Below are 16,945 nucleotides of genomic sequence, written 5' to 3' on the forward strand. Positions count from 1 at the left end.
GTCCTTCCTTTCTGCTGCACGCTATGTGGGAAATCTGTGGAACCATCCTTCTGTTTTAGGCCAGCCTGTCATTGCTGTAATAAGGAGGAAATCAAGTGATAAAGGCATGTTTCTTTCATTAGGAACATGAAAAGACAAAGTCAGCATGTTGCTAATTGAATGTCATTTGAGCTGAATGTTTTCACTGCAGGCTTTTATACTCTAATTTTATTAGTTCTGTAAGCCATTAAGAAGTACTATAAACTATTTGATTAAGCCAAGGAGAATGCTACATGAACCACACAGCCTGTGCTAACTGGGAAATAGGACTGCTGCACGCTCACATGGGGATCTGAAGTAACTTAGTCTGTGCCTTTATGCAGGCTGCTTGAACTTTTTCAGTTGCCCACTTTCTTCAGCTCGCTTGTCGCAGTGGATGAGGCGCCTGTACCCACGCACGTGAGATTGGATGCTCACAGCCAGCAATCGCTGGTGGGCTTCTCTGGTGCCGCGGCTGCCCTTGTCCTCTCATAGGGAGGCAGAAAGGCTGGCAGAAAGGAGCTTCAGCCCTTCCTTGGACCTTCATACCACTGCCAATCTGATGGCAGTGGGCATTTCAGTGCCCACTTCTCAAGCTCCAGCTGCCTGTTCTCTTGGCCTTGCAGGTGGCAGAGGCAGCCATCCCCGTGAGTCACGCAGTGAGCTGGGGGCTGCCCAGGGCGGCAGAGCTGTCACGTTTGACGGGGGGGAGCGTGGATGTTCCTTCTACCTGCGTACGCTACTTCCTTTGGACAGCGGAACTGGAGGCTCTGTACAGCCCACTCTGAGCAAGATAAATAAAAAAGTGAGGAGTCTTGCAGATGATTTCTTCTTTAAGGAAGAAATCCTTCACTCACAGCATGGTGAGGCACTGGCACGGGTTGCCCAGAGAAGCTGTGGATGCCCCATCCCTGGAGGTGTTCAAGGCCAGGCCGGACAAGGCCCTCGGCAACCTGCTCCAGGGGGAGGTGTCCTTGCCCATGGCAGGGGGTTGGAATTGGATGTTCTTTAAGGTCCCTTCCAGCCCAAGCCATTCTGTGGTGATGAGATATTGCAGATGTTAAGTTGGGCATCTCAGAAGCTCTACAACTGGCTGGTCTCCAGACTGTGAGAGCAGTTGATCCCTCTGACTTTGTAGAACATCAGCAGCCATCTGTGCATTTGCTTGGGTCTTCTCTTGCCACATCCAAGGTGCTTTTGAGCCTTTTTTTTTTTTTTTTTTGACTGCAGAGGAAGAGGAAGGACAGACATTTCATAAATTTGTCCCTTACCTTTCAGCATCACTGGACTGTGAAAGGTGCAAGGCTGACCGGGCTTGGGTTAGTCAGGCCCAGGAAATGCAACAAATACCCATGAAAGTATCTTTCTCCTCTACAAAATGCTCCTTGAAACTCCATGATATTTATCACATGCTCAAAAACAAAACAAAACAAAAAAACCCCCACCAACACACACACACATAAAAACAAACTATCCCAAACAGTTCATAGTTCATTGAGATCATTGTTTGCACTAAAATTAAGGTTTTATTTCATGTGCTCTCATTATTTGTCTCTAGCCATCTGTTTTTTTTGTCTTTCATTTACATTGTAAACTCTTTTGAAGAAATGGTTCTTTGTTTGCTTGTTTGTTTTAGTCTGTGTTTTTTCAGTGCATAGCACAATGGGGTCTTCATCAGTGCATATGCCTCATCAGCACTTCAGCAGCTTATAAATCTTGGTATTGGTATATCTGCTTCCAAATAGTGTCCCTTAGGTCTCTTGGATACTTATTAATTTCAAGCAGTCTTATTTACCCTTATCAGTGAATCACAATTGTTTCTCTAACTGTCTTTAGCAAAGGTACTCTAACCAAAATCCCCGTTACATGAATCTAAACCTATTCCAGAAAGAAGTTAAAGTACTTTTTTCCCAATGCATCTTGCATCAACAGCTTTTTTCACTGTTTGTTTTTAACCTAAAACGATGGGGAAATTTACCCACTTAGATATGCTTGTTATAAATCCTGTGTTAGAACAGCATAGTTTACCTTTATGACCTGGGAGCACCATTGAGTGTAACATCACTAAAGTGTATTTAGAAGAATGATTGCATGATAGCTGGTAAATGATGCAGTTCTGCATGCCTATGTAAAGTGAAGCAGAAAGTTGATTTTTAATTTAAAATGAATCAAATACTCTTCCACCTACGTTACTTGAAGATATTGTAGCATGTGATTCGGTATGCTTGAAATTCAGCCCCAAAAGCGTGTTTTGTAACTTTAGTGTACTCACCTGAACTAAGTCTTAATGATCTAAAGACTCGTTTATAAACAAACAATTATAGTTTAAACAATACTTGTAGAGCTGGAGCTGGATCTAGATCCATGCAATTAAAGTTTGTTAAACTTTTCAGCAAACCTAGCTGTTTAAAGTCATTGAAGCATAGAATTAAATCAAGTGAAATGTATTAATATATTTCAGAATGAATGTGGAGTTATCTTTAATGGCCTAGTCATCATCTTGAATACTTGCTCAGTCACTGGTGGAATGATTGTGTTGAAAAAAAAAAAGAAAAGCAATAATAATTTCTGTAGATAATTGTATTTCTTGAGCTGATGAAGTCTAAATCATTTGATCATGTAAATTGGTCAGGCTTTTAATTTTTACCATGTTAGGTAAATGTATTTTAAAAACTATATAAGTATACAGTTTTAGGTATCGTGATGTGTTTCTGAATTAAAACAAATAGTAGCTGAAAGCTTAAATTACTCAGTCTTCTAAAACACTGTCTTTTTCTATTCTGCAGCATGGGTGAGCTCTCTTTCTATGGGAATGGTCTTCTTCTGTTCTCCAATAGTCAGCATATTCACAGACCTGTTTGGTTGTCGAAAAGTTGCTGTTATTGGAGCTGCAGTAGGGTTTGTTGGACTCCTTTCAAGTTCTTTTGTAAGGTAAAAGAATTTATTTACATTCAAAGTATTTTTATCAGTTTTACAATGTAGAGGTTATGTTGGTCCTATCAGCAGAATATGAAGAAATAAGCAGTGCTACTTTATATTATCTGCTAGGTGAAGCTTAGAAACTTTGTTCTATCTGTTTCTGTTTTTCTAATTATATGACTTTTGTCAAAACTGTTAGTGGTGCTTTTAACTTCAAAAATTATTTTAAACATATAATCTAACCTCATAACAGCACGCCCTATTTAACAGGAGCTACTATGTATGAATGTATCAACAGCAAGACTATGCAGTAACCTCCAGGGAGGTGTTAATGTTTCAGTCAAAACAATGTTTTCGTCTATTCTTCCTGTTCCAGTTGCCTAGCCCTAAGATAGTGACAAACTTGGTATAATGATATATGCTTAGAGTTTACTGTCTTTAAGGAAATCTCAGTTCTTTCTTGTGTGACTGAAAATACTTAAACAGTAGATGGGTGTTTTTCTTCCCTCCAGATTACACTTTATTTTCTGTAACTTTTGCAGAATAAATCCTAAGAAGTTCGAGTGACTGATTTGTTGGACATGCACAGTAGAAGATGAGGAAACAGGAAACTTACTTTAGTCATCAGCAGAAACTGGTTAGTGAAGATAGGAAAGTAGCAAAATAAGCTATAGTTACATCTAGTTCTCAGTCTGCCTTTTCCACCCTTAGCAGAGAACAGAGACTCTGCTAAGTGCATACAAGCCTTAAACGAAAAGCAAAATTCTGAAAAGTTTTCTACATAGAAGAAAACATACCTATAGCAACAGACTTGTGAAAATGTGTTTTCTGTGCCTGTGTTCTGAACCAGACAGATGTGAGCTGTCTGTTACCTGAATGGGTGGATATTGATGCTGCATGGCACTATGCCTGAGCTAATGCATCTACTTTGGGTTATGTCCTCTAATGTGAAAACATACCCACAAGTTTACTGAAAGAGAAGACAAGTGGTCCTGGTTTAGGTGCTGAGATTTGTGTTTTTATTTATTCTGGGAATAAATAATATTTATGGGAAAAGGAAAACTACTACTTGCTACTTGAGCAAGTCTCTCTCTCTCTCTTTTTTTTTTTTTTTTTAGTTAATCCAAACGCAAATATGTTTTATTTAAAGCAAACAAACAAAACAGAGCACCTACTCCCTGATATGTTTTAAGAGGCTTGTCACCACATTTGAGGTGAAAACTAAAGAATATGTATTGGAAAAGTCTTTTCTCCCTGTTTAACACAATATTGTGGTAACTGATAAATACTAACAGAGCCTGATTACTGTAAATTAAAAGGGAAGATGTTTCCTGCCTTTGAAGAAAAGGTTATTATCTTTATACATTTCCCTGATATCCACTGGAACAACATCACAGAAGCTGCATGCAAAAGGAAGTTATTTTGTACCATTTTTAAAAAAAAATACTTTAGCTTGTTTGGATTTTGTTTTAGAATTTGAGGAGCACTTGTGCTTTGGATAAGAGATGAGTTCTTATTATAGTACATCACAAGTTAATGTGCATTCTTAGTGTTTTATTATGTTACTTACACTATAAAATGATTTATGCTGATGTTATCAGTTAATTGAGGATGTATAGTTCAGATATAGAAGTGTTCTAGAAGTGATGAAATTTCATACAGCAGGCAAATTTAAATATGATTTACTGCTTTTGTTACATACATACTTGATACAAATTGTATCTCTTAGGAAGCTGAGATGTAAGAGCATTCGTAGTGCAGGGAAAATATTTTTTGATGTATGTCATACTGCAAACTGTTTGAATCCACAGAAAGGAAGCAAAAGTTATTTGTCCTTACTATAATATGTTCCTCCTCTCATTTTATATCTTCTGATTTTATTTTTCTTGGATGTTTTCCATTGCTTAAGGTAATCAGTCTTTCCCTCTTACGTTGTTTCTTTTGGCTACCTCATATATAATGTTTTATAAATTGATAGTTTAATTTAGAAAGCAACAATGTTACACATGTAGTCCTTTTCACAATTACACACAACACCATAGTTGATGGTGTGAGACCTCTTAATCAAATACTGTTTTCTAAGAATTTCTGTAATTGCATGGGAAGCTTGCAGAACATACTGGGGTATGCAGAGATGCTGGCAGGTAACATTCTGTGGTGAAACATGCCAAATAAAGCATTCATACTATTAATAAATAAATAAACTGGTTAATATATTGGTGAACAGTTTAACTGGTTTTCTGCAACTGCTTTAAAAGCAGGTGTTAGCAGATAAAAAAGAACCTATAGTTCATTTATAAACATAACATAAAAAAAAAAGTAAAAATATCATATTTCACTTCAGAAAGTTGGTATAATATTTCTCACACGTTGGTGCCCCTTCATCAAAATGTAAAAATGTTTTCTTTTAATTATCGATAGTAGAGTACTAATTTAATACTAACACTGTTACTTCATACTGTTAAGATTTCTTACACAACGAGCTTTTTATGTCTGTCTGTGATATAATGCAATGGCCTTAATTAATTTCAGTCATGTTGTATAGTAGATGATGGTGGAGAAACTTGTGATGGGGATCCTCCTTAACAAGAGCTGAAATATTTCGTTATTAATTTTTTTTTCTTTCTTGGCCTATCCAGTATTTGAATCAAAACAAAGAATTTAGAATATATAATAAAGAAGGGAATATTTGTCTTAAACTCTAATAACTAAAAATTCTGTCATTTCCTAATAATGGTTTATATTACCAAAACTTGAAAAAAAAATTATTACTAATAATGCTTACTGCTTTTGCTGTTTTATTTTCCTAATAAGCTATGTAAATGTTTAATTCTTCTGGGCTCATGAGGAGGACCAAATATTATGTTTAAACTGCTAGAACAGGGAAGCAATGTGTAAGTCAAAGCAATATCATTTTATTTAAACAAACAAAACAAACACTAAAAACTAAAAATAATAATTAAAAAAAAAACTAAAATGTTTAAAGTTGTATTTGGCTAACTCATCTTGACAATGATTTTAAAAATTTTATTCAGACTACTTGGTATAATTCTACTGAAATATAATATTGATTTCTTGTGTTCAATGAAGTTCTAGGAAATGTTCATTAGAAAAAAAAGTTGGTTAATTAAGTCTACACAGTGTAATTCAACCACAAGTACATATAAACTCTTAACTCACTCCTGAAAATATGTCAGTTCATTAGAAAAACTCTTGTATGTGGTAGTTGAATGTGAGCATAAGTTCTTAACAAAACATTAATTTTTTTTCTTTTCTTTTGATATAGCACCATTGAACCTCTGTATTTCACCTATGGAGTCTTATTTGCCTGTGGTTGCTCATTTGCATACCAGCCATCTTTGGTCATTCTTGGGCACTATTTCAAGAAACGCCTTGGACTAGTGAATGGCATCGTCACTGCTGGCAGCAGCTTGTTCACTGTGTCACTGCCCTTCCTCTTGAGAGTTTTGATTGATTCTGTTGGCCTGTTCAACACCTTACGGGTCCTGTGCATTCTTATGTTTATTCTGTTTCTGGCTGGCTTTACGTACAAACCCCTCATTTCCAATGCCAAAGACAAGGAGGGAGCAAAGAAGGGCAAGTTCAGATTTCCTCCTGAGAAAAAGATTTTCAATTTCTCCGTTTTCAAAGTTATGAGTTACCGAATCTGGGCTTTGGGATTCCAGCTGCACTTTTTGGATACTTTGTGCCTTATGTCCACTTGGTAAGTGCAGATCTTTTCCTACATATGATGTATTTAAAAGTACTGTAATTTCCCTTTGTGCTATGGACTAAGATCAGTGATAGGAATCAACGTTTAAGTTAAAGATGTCTTGGGGAGAAACTTGAAATTAATTCTGATGATGTCTGTGATTAAAGGAGATTCCAGGGCTCTAACCAAAACTAGTAGACAAAACCAGTTAAAATTTTAGCTCCTTGTTCTCAACTTTAGGTTCTATAGAAAGAAAGATGTAAAATACTTTAACCATGAAAAGAGACATTTGAAAAGTATTCTGTGCTATTCTGAAGATAACAGTGATAAGGAGGATTGCTTGTTATTTTTGCCACTAAGCTGCAAACATTGCCAATGGTACTTGTGCATTTTAGAGGTGTAATGGGAGGAAGGAGTAAATAACAGGAAAAGGGAAAAATATCTGATTTCTAATTTTTGTTCCTTTAAATTATGATATGTTTGTTAAAAATTGCATTTTAGGCTATATTTTATCAGCTATTTTCCTTTTTTTGTTAAAAGCAAAAGATTAGGATTTATCTGTCTCTCAGACTTTAGTTTTGTGGTTTATCACTATAGCACATATTTCTGGCCCTGTTATCTTGGGGCGTCTAGCTGCCATTTCAACAGTTTTTTTATCACTGTTTACAGTAACTGCTACAGCTTTAGATTCTGATGGTGGGGAATCTGTCAATCAACCATTTCTTACTCATGTACTGAACTTTTTTGTGTGTACACTTCTAAGACATTTAGATGCAACTGGAAGATGCATTACATGAAGTGTAGTTAATGATGAATTTATACAGTGGTGAATTATGTTTGAACCCTGGTGGTGCTGTCTAAACTGAAGTGCTGTGAACCAAAAAGCTTAAAGGGGAAAGAAAACAAACCACCAAACCTGCAATGGGCTGTGCTATTTACACCATCACTCATCCTCCCATTCAAGAGTATTTGATAAAGGGCATGATCTAGTAGAATTACTACACACTATGAAAACAGTGATATCACATCAATATTATTATTCATCCATGACATTACAGTAAGATTCGTGATAATAAATGTCTTGAATTCTGTCAAAATTTTCTGACTCTTTATAAGCTCTTCAGTTTGTGTATAATATAGCAGGTGGCATTACTGCGTTCTGGTAATACATTGGCTAGGTTAAATGACTCTGGATCATGCATACTAACATTAGAAAAAAAATACCTAGGGATGTGCAGTGGTTTGTTTTTGAGCAGTTATAAACTGATTTTTATTCATGGCTGGTTCTTGTTACTTAATTTTTAATGATATGTAGATCTTATTCTGTAAAACAGTGAATAGTCCTTTGAAATAGTCTAATTCAATGATGAGGCTATTGTGACATCTTTCTTCACTATGACAAATTTCTTTACTGAAAAGGTTGTGAGGCATTAGAACAGGCTGCCTAAGGAAGTAGTTGAGTCACCATCCCTGGAGGTATTCAAAAGACATGTAGATGTGGCGCTTAGGGACATGATTTAGTGGTAGACTTGGCAGTGCTATGTTGGATTTGATGACCTTAGAGGTCTTTTCCAACCTAAATGGTTCTATGACTTTACGATTTTATGCTGTTAGATTCTGTACAGATGTTCTGAAATAAAACTGTTCAGAGGAATAAAAGGGAAGTGTTGTAGAGCAAGCATTACAGAATCACAGAATGGTTAGTTTGGAAGGGCCCTCTGGAGGCCACCTGCTCCAACCCCTGCTCAGGCAGGGACACCCAGAGCTGCTTGCCCAGGACCATCTCCAGGGGGCTTTTGAGGATCTCCAGGGAGGGAGGCTCCACAGCCTCTCTGGGCAACCTGTGCCTCTGATCTGTAAAACACACAGTAACAAAGTGCTTCCTGGTGCTCAGATGGAACCACTTCTGTTCCAGTTTATGTCCATTACTTTGTGTCCTGCCAATGGGCACCACTGAAGAGAGCCTGGCTCTGTCTTCTTTGCACCCTCCCTTCAGGTATTTATATACATTGATGAGATCCCCCTGAGCCTCCTCTTCTCCAGGCTTGAAGAGTCCCGGCTCCCTCAGCCTCTCCTCCTCAAAGGAGAGGTGCTCCAGTGCCTCGATCATCTTTGCAGCCTCCATTGGACTCTTCTGTATGTACAGGACTTTCTTGCACTGGGGGGCCCAGAACTGGGCACAGTGCTCCGTGTGTGTCCTCAGCAATGCTGAGTTAGAGGGGAAGGATCACCTCTCTTGCCCTGCTGGCAGGACTTTGCCTAATGCAGCCAAGAATACTGTTAGCTATTAGATACAGCTATTAATGTTTCCAGAGAATTGAAGAACAAGACTATTCAAGCAGAACCTCTAAAATACAAGTATTGATATTTTTTTTCCCCTCCATATCAGATTGGCACAAATTTTGGTTGCAAAATACAGCTCCAGTACATGAAAAGGCTGCAAAAAAGATGGCAAAGGATCTGGAGGGCAAGACATATGAGGAGCAGCTGAGGTGCCTTGGTTTGTTCAGCCCGGAGCAGAGCAGGCTGAGGGGAGGCCTCATGGCGGCCTGCAGCTCCCTCACGAGGGGAGCGGAGGGGCAGGTGCTGAGCTCTGCTCTCTGGGGACAGCGACAGGACCCGAGGGAACGGCATGGAGCTGGGACAGGGGAGGGTCAGGCTGGGGGTTAGGGAAAGGTTCTGCACCCAGAGGGCGGTCGGGCACTGGGACAGGCTTCCCAGGGCAGTTTGGACAATGCTTTCAGACACATGGGATGATTTTTGGGTGGTCTTGTGTGGAGCCAGGAGTTGAACTGGATGATGCTTGTGGGTCCCTTCCAACTCAGGATATTTTGTGATTCTAAAAAAATTTGATGGAGGGTGTTTGTAATACAGTGGTTGATAACCTACTTTTAAATAGTTCTAGTGTTTATAATGTATTATTTTAAAGACTACCTCCAAATTATAGTAAAAGATTTAAATGCCTTTTAATGCCTGTTTTTTGGATTCAGAGGAATAATGAAGCCTAACTTTCTAACCAAGTCTTTGGTAGTCAGTTCGGTTTCTATGTTATATTTGAGAGGGGAAGCTCTACCAACTTTTAGGAACTCCTCACTTACAAGTCTTACTACTGAAAAAAAACAAACTCTGAAACCCACTCGTTTTGTTTTAAGTTTTCTGTTAAATACCCAATTTTACAGTATAATTGCTCTGCTACTCCTTTAAACCAGAGGAAAATCTTCTTAAATAATGCATACTAAGCTCCCACTGTTTTTAAATACAATCCTTCTAAACAAGAAGCAGCTTAGCTTTCATTCTTGTCTTTACACATATCATTCATATAAATGGTAACTAGCATAATAATTTCAAAAAGAAGGTATTTTTTATAACTGGAAACTTGAAAGATGAATTTATTTTTATGAAAACATGAATAAGTAAAGAACTATAATACTATTTGCTGGTGGGCAATGATGTGTAGAATCATCTAGGTTTGTTGGACTTGGTGATCTTGAAGGTCTTTTCCATCTACCTGACCTACCAGGTCCCATTGTATGCATGGTGGACTCCCTAAAACTTTAGAAGGTCTCTGTGGATCTGGAAGTCTGAATGTGCAAGTGTTGGAGAACGCCTCTATGAAGGAACAGAATGAAGTCTGCCCTTCAACACAAATACTTAAACTCCAGTAGATAACTCTGGATTTTATTTTAATTTTTTTGAACCTAGTTTTGTCTGCTTTTGATAAAAAAAGAATAAAAAAATATGTACTTCTAAAGGCTCCAGATAAATTGAAGGCTATAAGGAAAAGAAAAATGACTTGCTTGTGCATCTTCCAAACAAGAATTACTTTCCTTTGCTTTAGAAAATGGAAGCTACTACTGTCCCATGGCTTACTGTGTTTTTAAAATTGTATGCAAAACTGGAAAAGGGATTTGATGCTTGGACAACTGACAGCTTTCATTATGCTATAACTCTTGAAATTTTTCTGCTGTTGGGGATGGTTAGCAATAGCCAGGCTGCTAGACTACTGGTTGCAAGTGCCCAATGAAAAGAAAACTACATACGATGCTCCAGGAAAGATTTAGAGATGGAGCTGTAAATTATTCTCCTAAAAGTAACAATAGGATTTCTTCTGCTGCTGAGAAGGCCTGCCTTGGGCCTGTCCGACTTGAAAACTATGCCCAGCCATCTTCTCTACCTGTGTACTACCTTATATCAGGATTTCAGCTTTGTTTTCAAACACCACCCGTCTTCTTAAGCTGGTTTCCCTGTGTCAGGTAGTTCTCCCAGACTTCCACTAAATCAGCCTGACTGTGACACCTGGCCTGTTTCTTCCTCCCTCCTACCCCAACACCCTCAGCCCTGATTCCTGTATTTACCAAGTCCCATTCTTCCTACCTGGAGCTTCTGTCAGCATGTGGGTGCTCCTGGCCACATGGTGAAGTGGGCACAGGCTCCACATGCCCACCAGTTGTGTGCCACCAGTCGAGCCCAGGGGAGCTGAAGATTGCATGCGTGGTGTGCTGCAGGCACAGCACATCATCTGCTGCCTGCTGGCTTGGCACAGCAGCTGGTCAGTAAAATAATCTCTGGCTCCGTCTGCTTCTGAAGCCAGAACGGATTTCTGTTTCTTTCATGTTTCCTGAAGCATATTGGGAAGAAGGAGGTAAGAAAGATATATAAGTTTATTTTGGGTTTTGGAATAACAGAATTAGCCAGGCCTTCACAATTTTATCCAGCCTCGCCATGTTTGCTAGATTGAGCAAAAGTCTGTTAAAACAAGATATAAGAACCTCCCATGAACTAGGCTGTAACCAAAATTAAACAAATGAGCAAGTTATATGGTGTGCTAGCTGGCATGAGTTACCAGTGCCTGACTTGTAGCCGTCTGCTAAATTTGAAATAGACGTCATATTCCTTTTGGCTTTTCCAGGGGAGAAACAGAAAAGGAGAACTTTTATTTAACCCAGCTTGCTTCATGTCAAATTCTCTTAGTGGGTGTTCCATTCCATACAGGTTTGGTGAACTGGGCTAGGAGAATTAGTATATATAGGTTTTGACTCAGTTTTATTATATACTTTTATCAGTGATTCAGATTGTTGAATAGGAAGTTGATAGTTCATGGGATTACTAAATCAAATGGCTGCTACTCCTCTCAATTTTAAGTATCTTCTTATCATACATTGTTAATTCTTAAAAGCTTGTTAGTTCAACTCTGTCTAAAATGTGACATAGCATGCTAGGCAGTTTAAAAAGGACGCCCTTGCTTTTTTGTGCTTTATTTAGCAGGGTGAAAATAAATACTGCTTAAAATGGGTGTTGTCACTGCATAGTCTTTTCTAAGGTAGGTTCAGTTTGAGTTTAGGACTGTCAGTAATGACACATTTCACAAAATGTGGCCCAGTACTGTGTTGTTTTTTGATAGCAATAGTCAGCCAATGTGAGCAATACTAATAGGACTGGAGAACATCATCTTAACACTTTGCGTGCAATGTTTCAGTCCCATAGTAATTTGTCCTGGGATGTCCACAATACCTCCATCAATTCAGTTTAAAATAAAGATGTGGTTTGGTGTAGCAGTTGCTTTTATTGAATATGTCTTGTTGCTAATGATAGGTCATGTTATTTTTTTAGTGCTTGACACCTTCAATCCTGTATTTCAAATGTAGGATGAAAAACTTAATTGAATAATTAAAATAGTGTAAATATATATTTTTTTCTAAGACAAAACAACATCAACAAACAAACCTGAAAACAACCAAACAAAAAAATGGATGGAAGGCAATATAATAAAAATGCATATTGATAGAGATTGTTTCTAAATCTGAACCTTTTATTGATAAAGAAAATAGGTACTCCTCAGGCATGGCCAGATTTATTTGAAAATTAAGCTTATCTTAGTTTAAATAAGATTATACTTGGATACAAAGCTATATCTTGTAATGTCTATAATTGATATGCAATGTGAAAGTTAGCATAACACTGAAACATTGACTGTACTCTATTCCTGAGTTTCATAGCTCAGGAAACAGAGCTCAGTATTTCTCACCCTGCTTTGCTTCCTATTTCTTATTTTGCTGTGTAAATCTGACTTTTTCTTCTGATGGTTATCCACATTCATGTTCCGTAAGTGCATACTTGCGTACGTAGAGATTTTTGGTTAGCAGCAGCTATGTGGAATGCATGTGTTCTGTGTCTGTGTGCTTCATATTTAAGGTCTAAAATGTGGTGTGTTCCTGGCTGTTTTTTCCAACAAATTCCTTGGAAAAATCTTTCTTGGGATCCAGATTTAAATACTGGATTTATGACCTTCCATACATAGATACTACAGATTCAGTGTTTCATTGCTTTTATGAATCTGCACGTACCAGGAATAGGGTCAGCTGGACCTTCAAAGAGCAGGAAAGCGGGAGTGCAGCCACAGCTCCTGGAATAAGCAGGTGGATATTGCCTCTGGTTCTAGAAGCTGCCACTGAGAAACAAAGCATCTCCTTGAACTTTGCTCTAAGATTTTCATCAGCTGTACTGGAAGAGAAAATGCCTCACAAATTAAGAATTAAAGAGGCTTCAAAGCAGCTGGCCAGATGAAAAGTGTTCTCAGGAAGATACAGCAGCCCCAGCACTGACGTTAGGTACAGACTTGGGTTCTGCTGGCATCTTACGCTGTTTCAAAATGTCTTTCGCTGCCTCTGCTGGTAAACTGCTGTTCAGATTCTTGGGGAAACTGCAATAATGTGGTGAAGGATTAGCATCTTGGCTGCCAGCAGCGGGCACCGGTTTGTGCAGCTGTGATCACTGTAGAAAGAGAGACCCTGGTTCTCGCTGTGAAATAAAAATATACCATAGTATATATGTCCTCTGTATTGCTGTGCTTTTCCGTATGTAAACCAGGAATACTGTGCTTGGAAAAGTTGAGAGATTCGATGCGTACGCTGCATGAAGGTGGTTAGTTCAGCCTTCTTCTCTTTTTATAGACCTTAGGAACAGCTGGGAAGAAGAGCCTGTTATGTTATGCATTCCTGCCAGGCCAGTCATCCCCTGCTCTGCTCAGCCACAGGCAGCTGTGACAGGGATTAAGTGACTGGCCGTGTTATCCTTCGGAGGCCCTTGGCCCGGTTTGAGTCAGCATTGCCCACCCAGCGTGCCTAGTCATCTTGGCTTCTCTTTCATCTGGGTGCTCAGGGCGTTACTTCCCGTGGTGTTTCAGCTGTCCTTCCGATATCTTCTACAATAGGAAATCTCCTGGAAAAGAGGAACTCGCTCACTTTCCTCTCAAAATGTTTGGAGAAACTGGTTCATCTGTGAACTGACGTGTAATTAACAGAATGGTTCTTACATCTCGACTTCCAAGATTCCACGCTCCCATTGCACTACCCGGTGTGTTCCTTAAATTGTGCTAGGTCAAAACCATTGACAGTACAGAGTCCTTGTCATTTGAATTATTGACAGCTTTGAGGATTATAACCCAGGTCTTCAAGGTAGCTGACTAATTAAGAGATCTTCTCTACAGAAAATGCTTAGTGGTGAAATATTTAGGGGCCTGATGGAGGAGCTCAGTAGGATTTTTTACCCTTGGAAGTCAAACCTTTTCCCTCTGCATAGTGAAGGTTAATGAATGGTGGTCTCTTTGGTCTCCATGTTTGCAAGGGTGTACTTCTCAGTAAGTTCTAGACTGTGTTCAGTCTTGTAGATCGAAACCCAACAGTAACAGTGTGCGTTTCGCCACATGCCAGGCTGTATCTCTGGTGCAGGTGGGTCGCTGAAAGTTGGACTGTTCAACAGGCAGGTATTTTTTATTGGTAAGTTTCTGCCGCCTTAAAGTTCTGGAAGAGTTTAGTGAGTCTCTGTGAGGGACTTCCTGCTGACATGCAGGGCAGAAGTGCTGGTGAGCAGTTCACTGGGGGAAGAAGCTCACTGGTTTTAGTGACAGATACGGTGCCCACAAAATGTGAACTGTTTTGAGAATTTAAGAATCCATTCTTTTACATAAGCTCTGGCCTTAGAGATTATTATGGACGATACTGCAGTTGTATTTTCTATGATCAGAGAGAAAGGTCATAGTCCTTCCCCTGTGTAGGGAATTCACTGCTTTAAAGCAATTTATTTGCTTCAGTTATATCTCATCAGAACAGATGACTGGCACCTAAACTCAAAATGTTTTTTTTTTTTTTTTTCCTGTCATAGAAAAACAACAACAAATGAAATGATTTAGGCAGTCTGCTTCTCAGGAGGAAGCTAATCTGAGTGCAAAATCTTCACCATCCTAATAAGAGCCATTTTTTTTTTTTGTTGTTCTGGAGAAGGGCATGGGGATGGTTGGAGTCTCTGTAAAGTACTTTATTAGTCATAAGAACTTGTTTGTGCATACAAACAAACTCATTCACCTTCCAGGCTTCATCACAAAATCAGACAGCTCCAGTAGACTTGGTTATGTGCTCTTTGTGGCTTAGTCTGTCTCCAGATCTTCTCTGTTTGTTACTTTGAAGTTGCTGGATCTAGCTGCTACACCCACGTATGTAGTTTGTCTACAAAAAGATAGTGCTGTTTTCTGGTCTATACTTTCCATCTTTTGCTACAACACCCATTTTGTTCCGTCTCTTTAGTAAAGAAGAGTCTTTTCTTTTTCTTTTTTTTTTTTTTTTTTTAACTGTAGAAAGAACATAGTGAACAGGGGAACTTGCTGATATGGATCATAGATGATGCAGATTTTTGTTGCTAAGCAGATTTGATTTTTTTCTTCTTTTTTTTCCTCCCTGAGGGCAAGATCCTTGCTTTCCTGTGATTCAACTTTTTTTCTTCTTCTCCTCGCACCCCCCCCCCCCCCCCCCCAATTGGACTGCCTTCTTAAATTGAACCAACATGATTTGTCCTTCAGCCCTGTTCTTTACCAGCCAGCTATTTTGACTTCTTGTCTCTACCTCTTTCTCAGCTGTGTAGCAGTGATTTGCCTTGTTCGTGCTAGTAGGAGATCTGTTTCTGCTGTGTGAATTCAATCTAGTCCTCATGCATGCTTGAACCTTTGCCTCGTGGAACACTTGCCAGTACAAACCATCTTCCTGTGCAAGCAACTCACAAATAAAAAACCAGGCTCTCATGAGATCCTCTGTACTCAGTTTTCCTAGGAACTTACTCAAAGTTCTTGCTATGTATTTTGAAAACTGTATTCACATGTGTATATTCAGTTTGTGAAAGGACTTATTTATTCGGGACTATACAGTCTCTCTATTTTGCCCATTCAGAAAGACAGCTATTTTCCACCTATAAACTGCACCTTCCCCTGGCAAAAGCTTTAGTTCCTTAAAAAGAATTATACTGGAAAATGCAAACTGTATAGTGACCACCAGCATTCTCCAGGTAGATCTGAGCTGCTCTATCTGCACAAGCTAGGAGGTGGCCAGGCTAAATCTCACTGCAGTAGTTGATGCACTGCTCACAGGACCCAAGTCATTGTTCACAATGACACTTAAAAATATTTTGGTAACTCTTCAATGCCACCCTGCTGATACTGTGTTCCTTAAATGTTGTCAGGTGTGACATCTCTAGATTTGAGTCCTCATTTGAGAAACCAGTGTTTCAGTTACTGTCCTCACAAGAGTGGTCATCTGTGCCTAGGTGGTGGCAGTTCTGCTGTGTGTGTTCTCTGCAGTGGAACATGAATCTGCTTGAGGAGTCATAGTAGACAGTTGTTATATACCTTGCAGTAACTGAAGCTCTTCAGGTTGTGCATTTTGTGTGCACAGTCCTAGTCCTGCACCTCTCTTCCCTCCCTTGAAGTCCTGTGCCCTGGATTCCCTAGTGGAGACAAATGGCAACACGGCTATAGATGCTGTCCTGTATGTCTGAGTGCAAAGAATGATGAAAAGTACGATGTATGATATATGGACTCTAGTAACCAAAAAGCTCTCAACTTAAACATTTAAAATACATGCACATCCGCAGTAAAGTATGTACACATAGCACATCCTGAAGAAATTCAGTTCTTGTAAGGTAAGTTTTGTCTCTGTTTTGTGAACCACTTGTATTATGTCACAAGTTTGCTACTAAAAAAAAGTGTAAAAAGTGTTTAATATCTGATTGGTATATCTGGATTTTTTTTAACTCCAAAAATGGAAAAAAAATCACCCTCCATCACCATGTTCACTTGCTTTCATTGGTTGCTGTTCAAGAAACCCATTCATTTTTTCAGATCTTCTCCATCATTCATTCGCCCAAAGGCTACTACATCATTTATTTCCCAGAAGTTATCGCTAGTATGTTTTGTAAAGATAGGATAGTATCTTTTAAGTGATGTTTAGTACTAACAGGTAACTGTGTAAAAGG

General features: G+C 38.9%; 1 protein-coding gene across 1 annotated transcript in view; it reads left to right on the top strand.

The window, feature by feature from the left end:
- The window catches only part of SLC16A10 (solute carrier family 16 member 10), a 70,507-nt gene that overhangs the window by 34,952 nt on the left and 18,610 nt on the right, over positions 1-16,945 (top strand). The window contains 3 exon segments of the mRNA XM_035564862.1: positions 2,805-2,949; positions 6,224-6,606; positions 6,609-6,661. Coding sequence (XP_035420755.1) covers positions 2,805-2,949; positions 6,224-6,606; positions 6,609-6,661 — 581 coding nt within the window.

The sequence above is a fragment of the Cygnus atratus genome, chromosome 3 (genome assembly GCF_013377495.2).
Source record: "Cygnus atratus isolate AKBS03 ecotype Queensland, Australia chromosome 3, CAtr_DNAZoo_HiC_assembly, whole genome shotgun sequence".
In the NCBI taxonomy this organism is placed as follows: domain Eukaryota; kingdom Metazoa; phylum Chordata; class Aves; order Anseriformes; family Anatidae; genus Cygnus; species Cygnus atratus.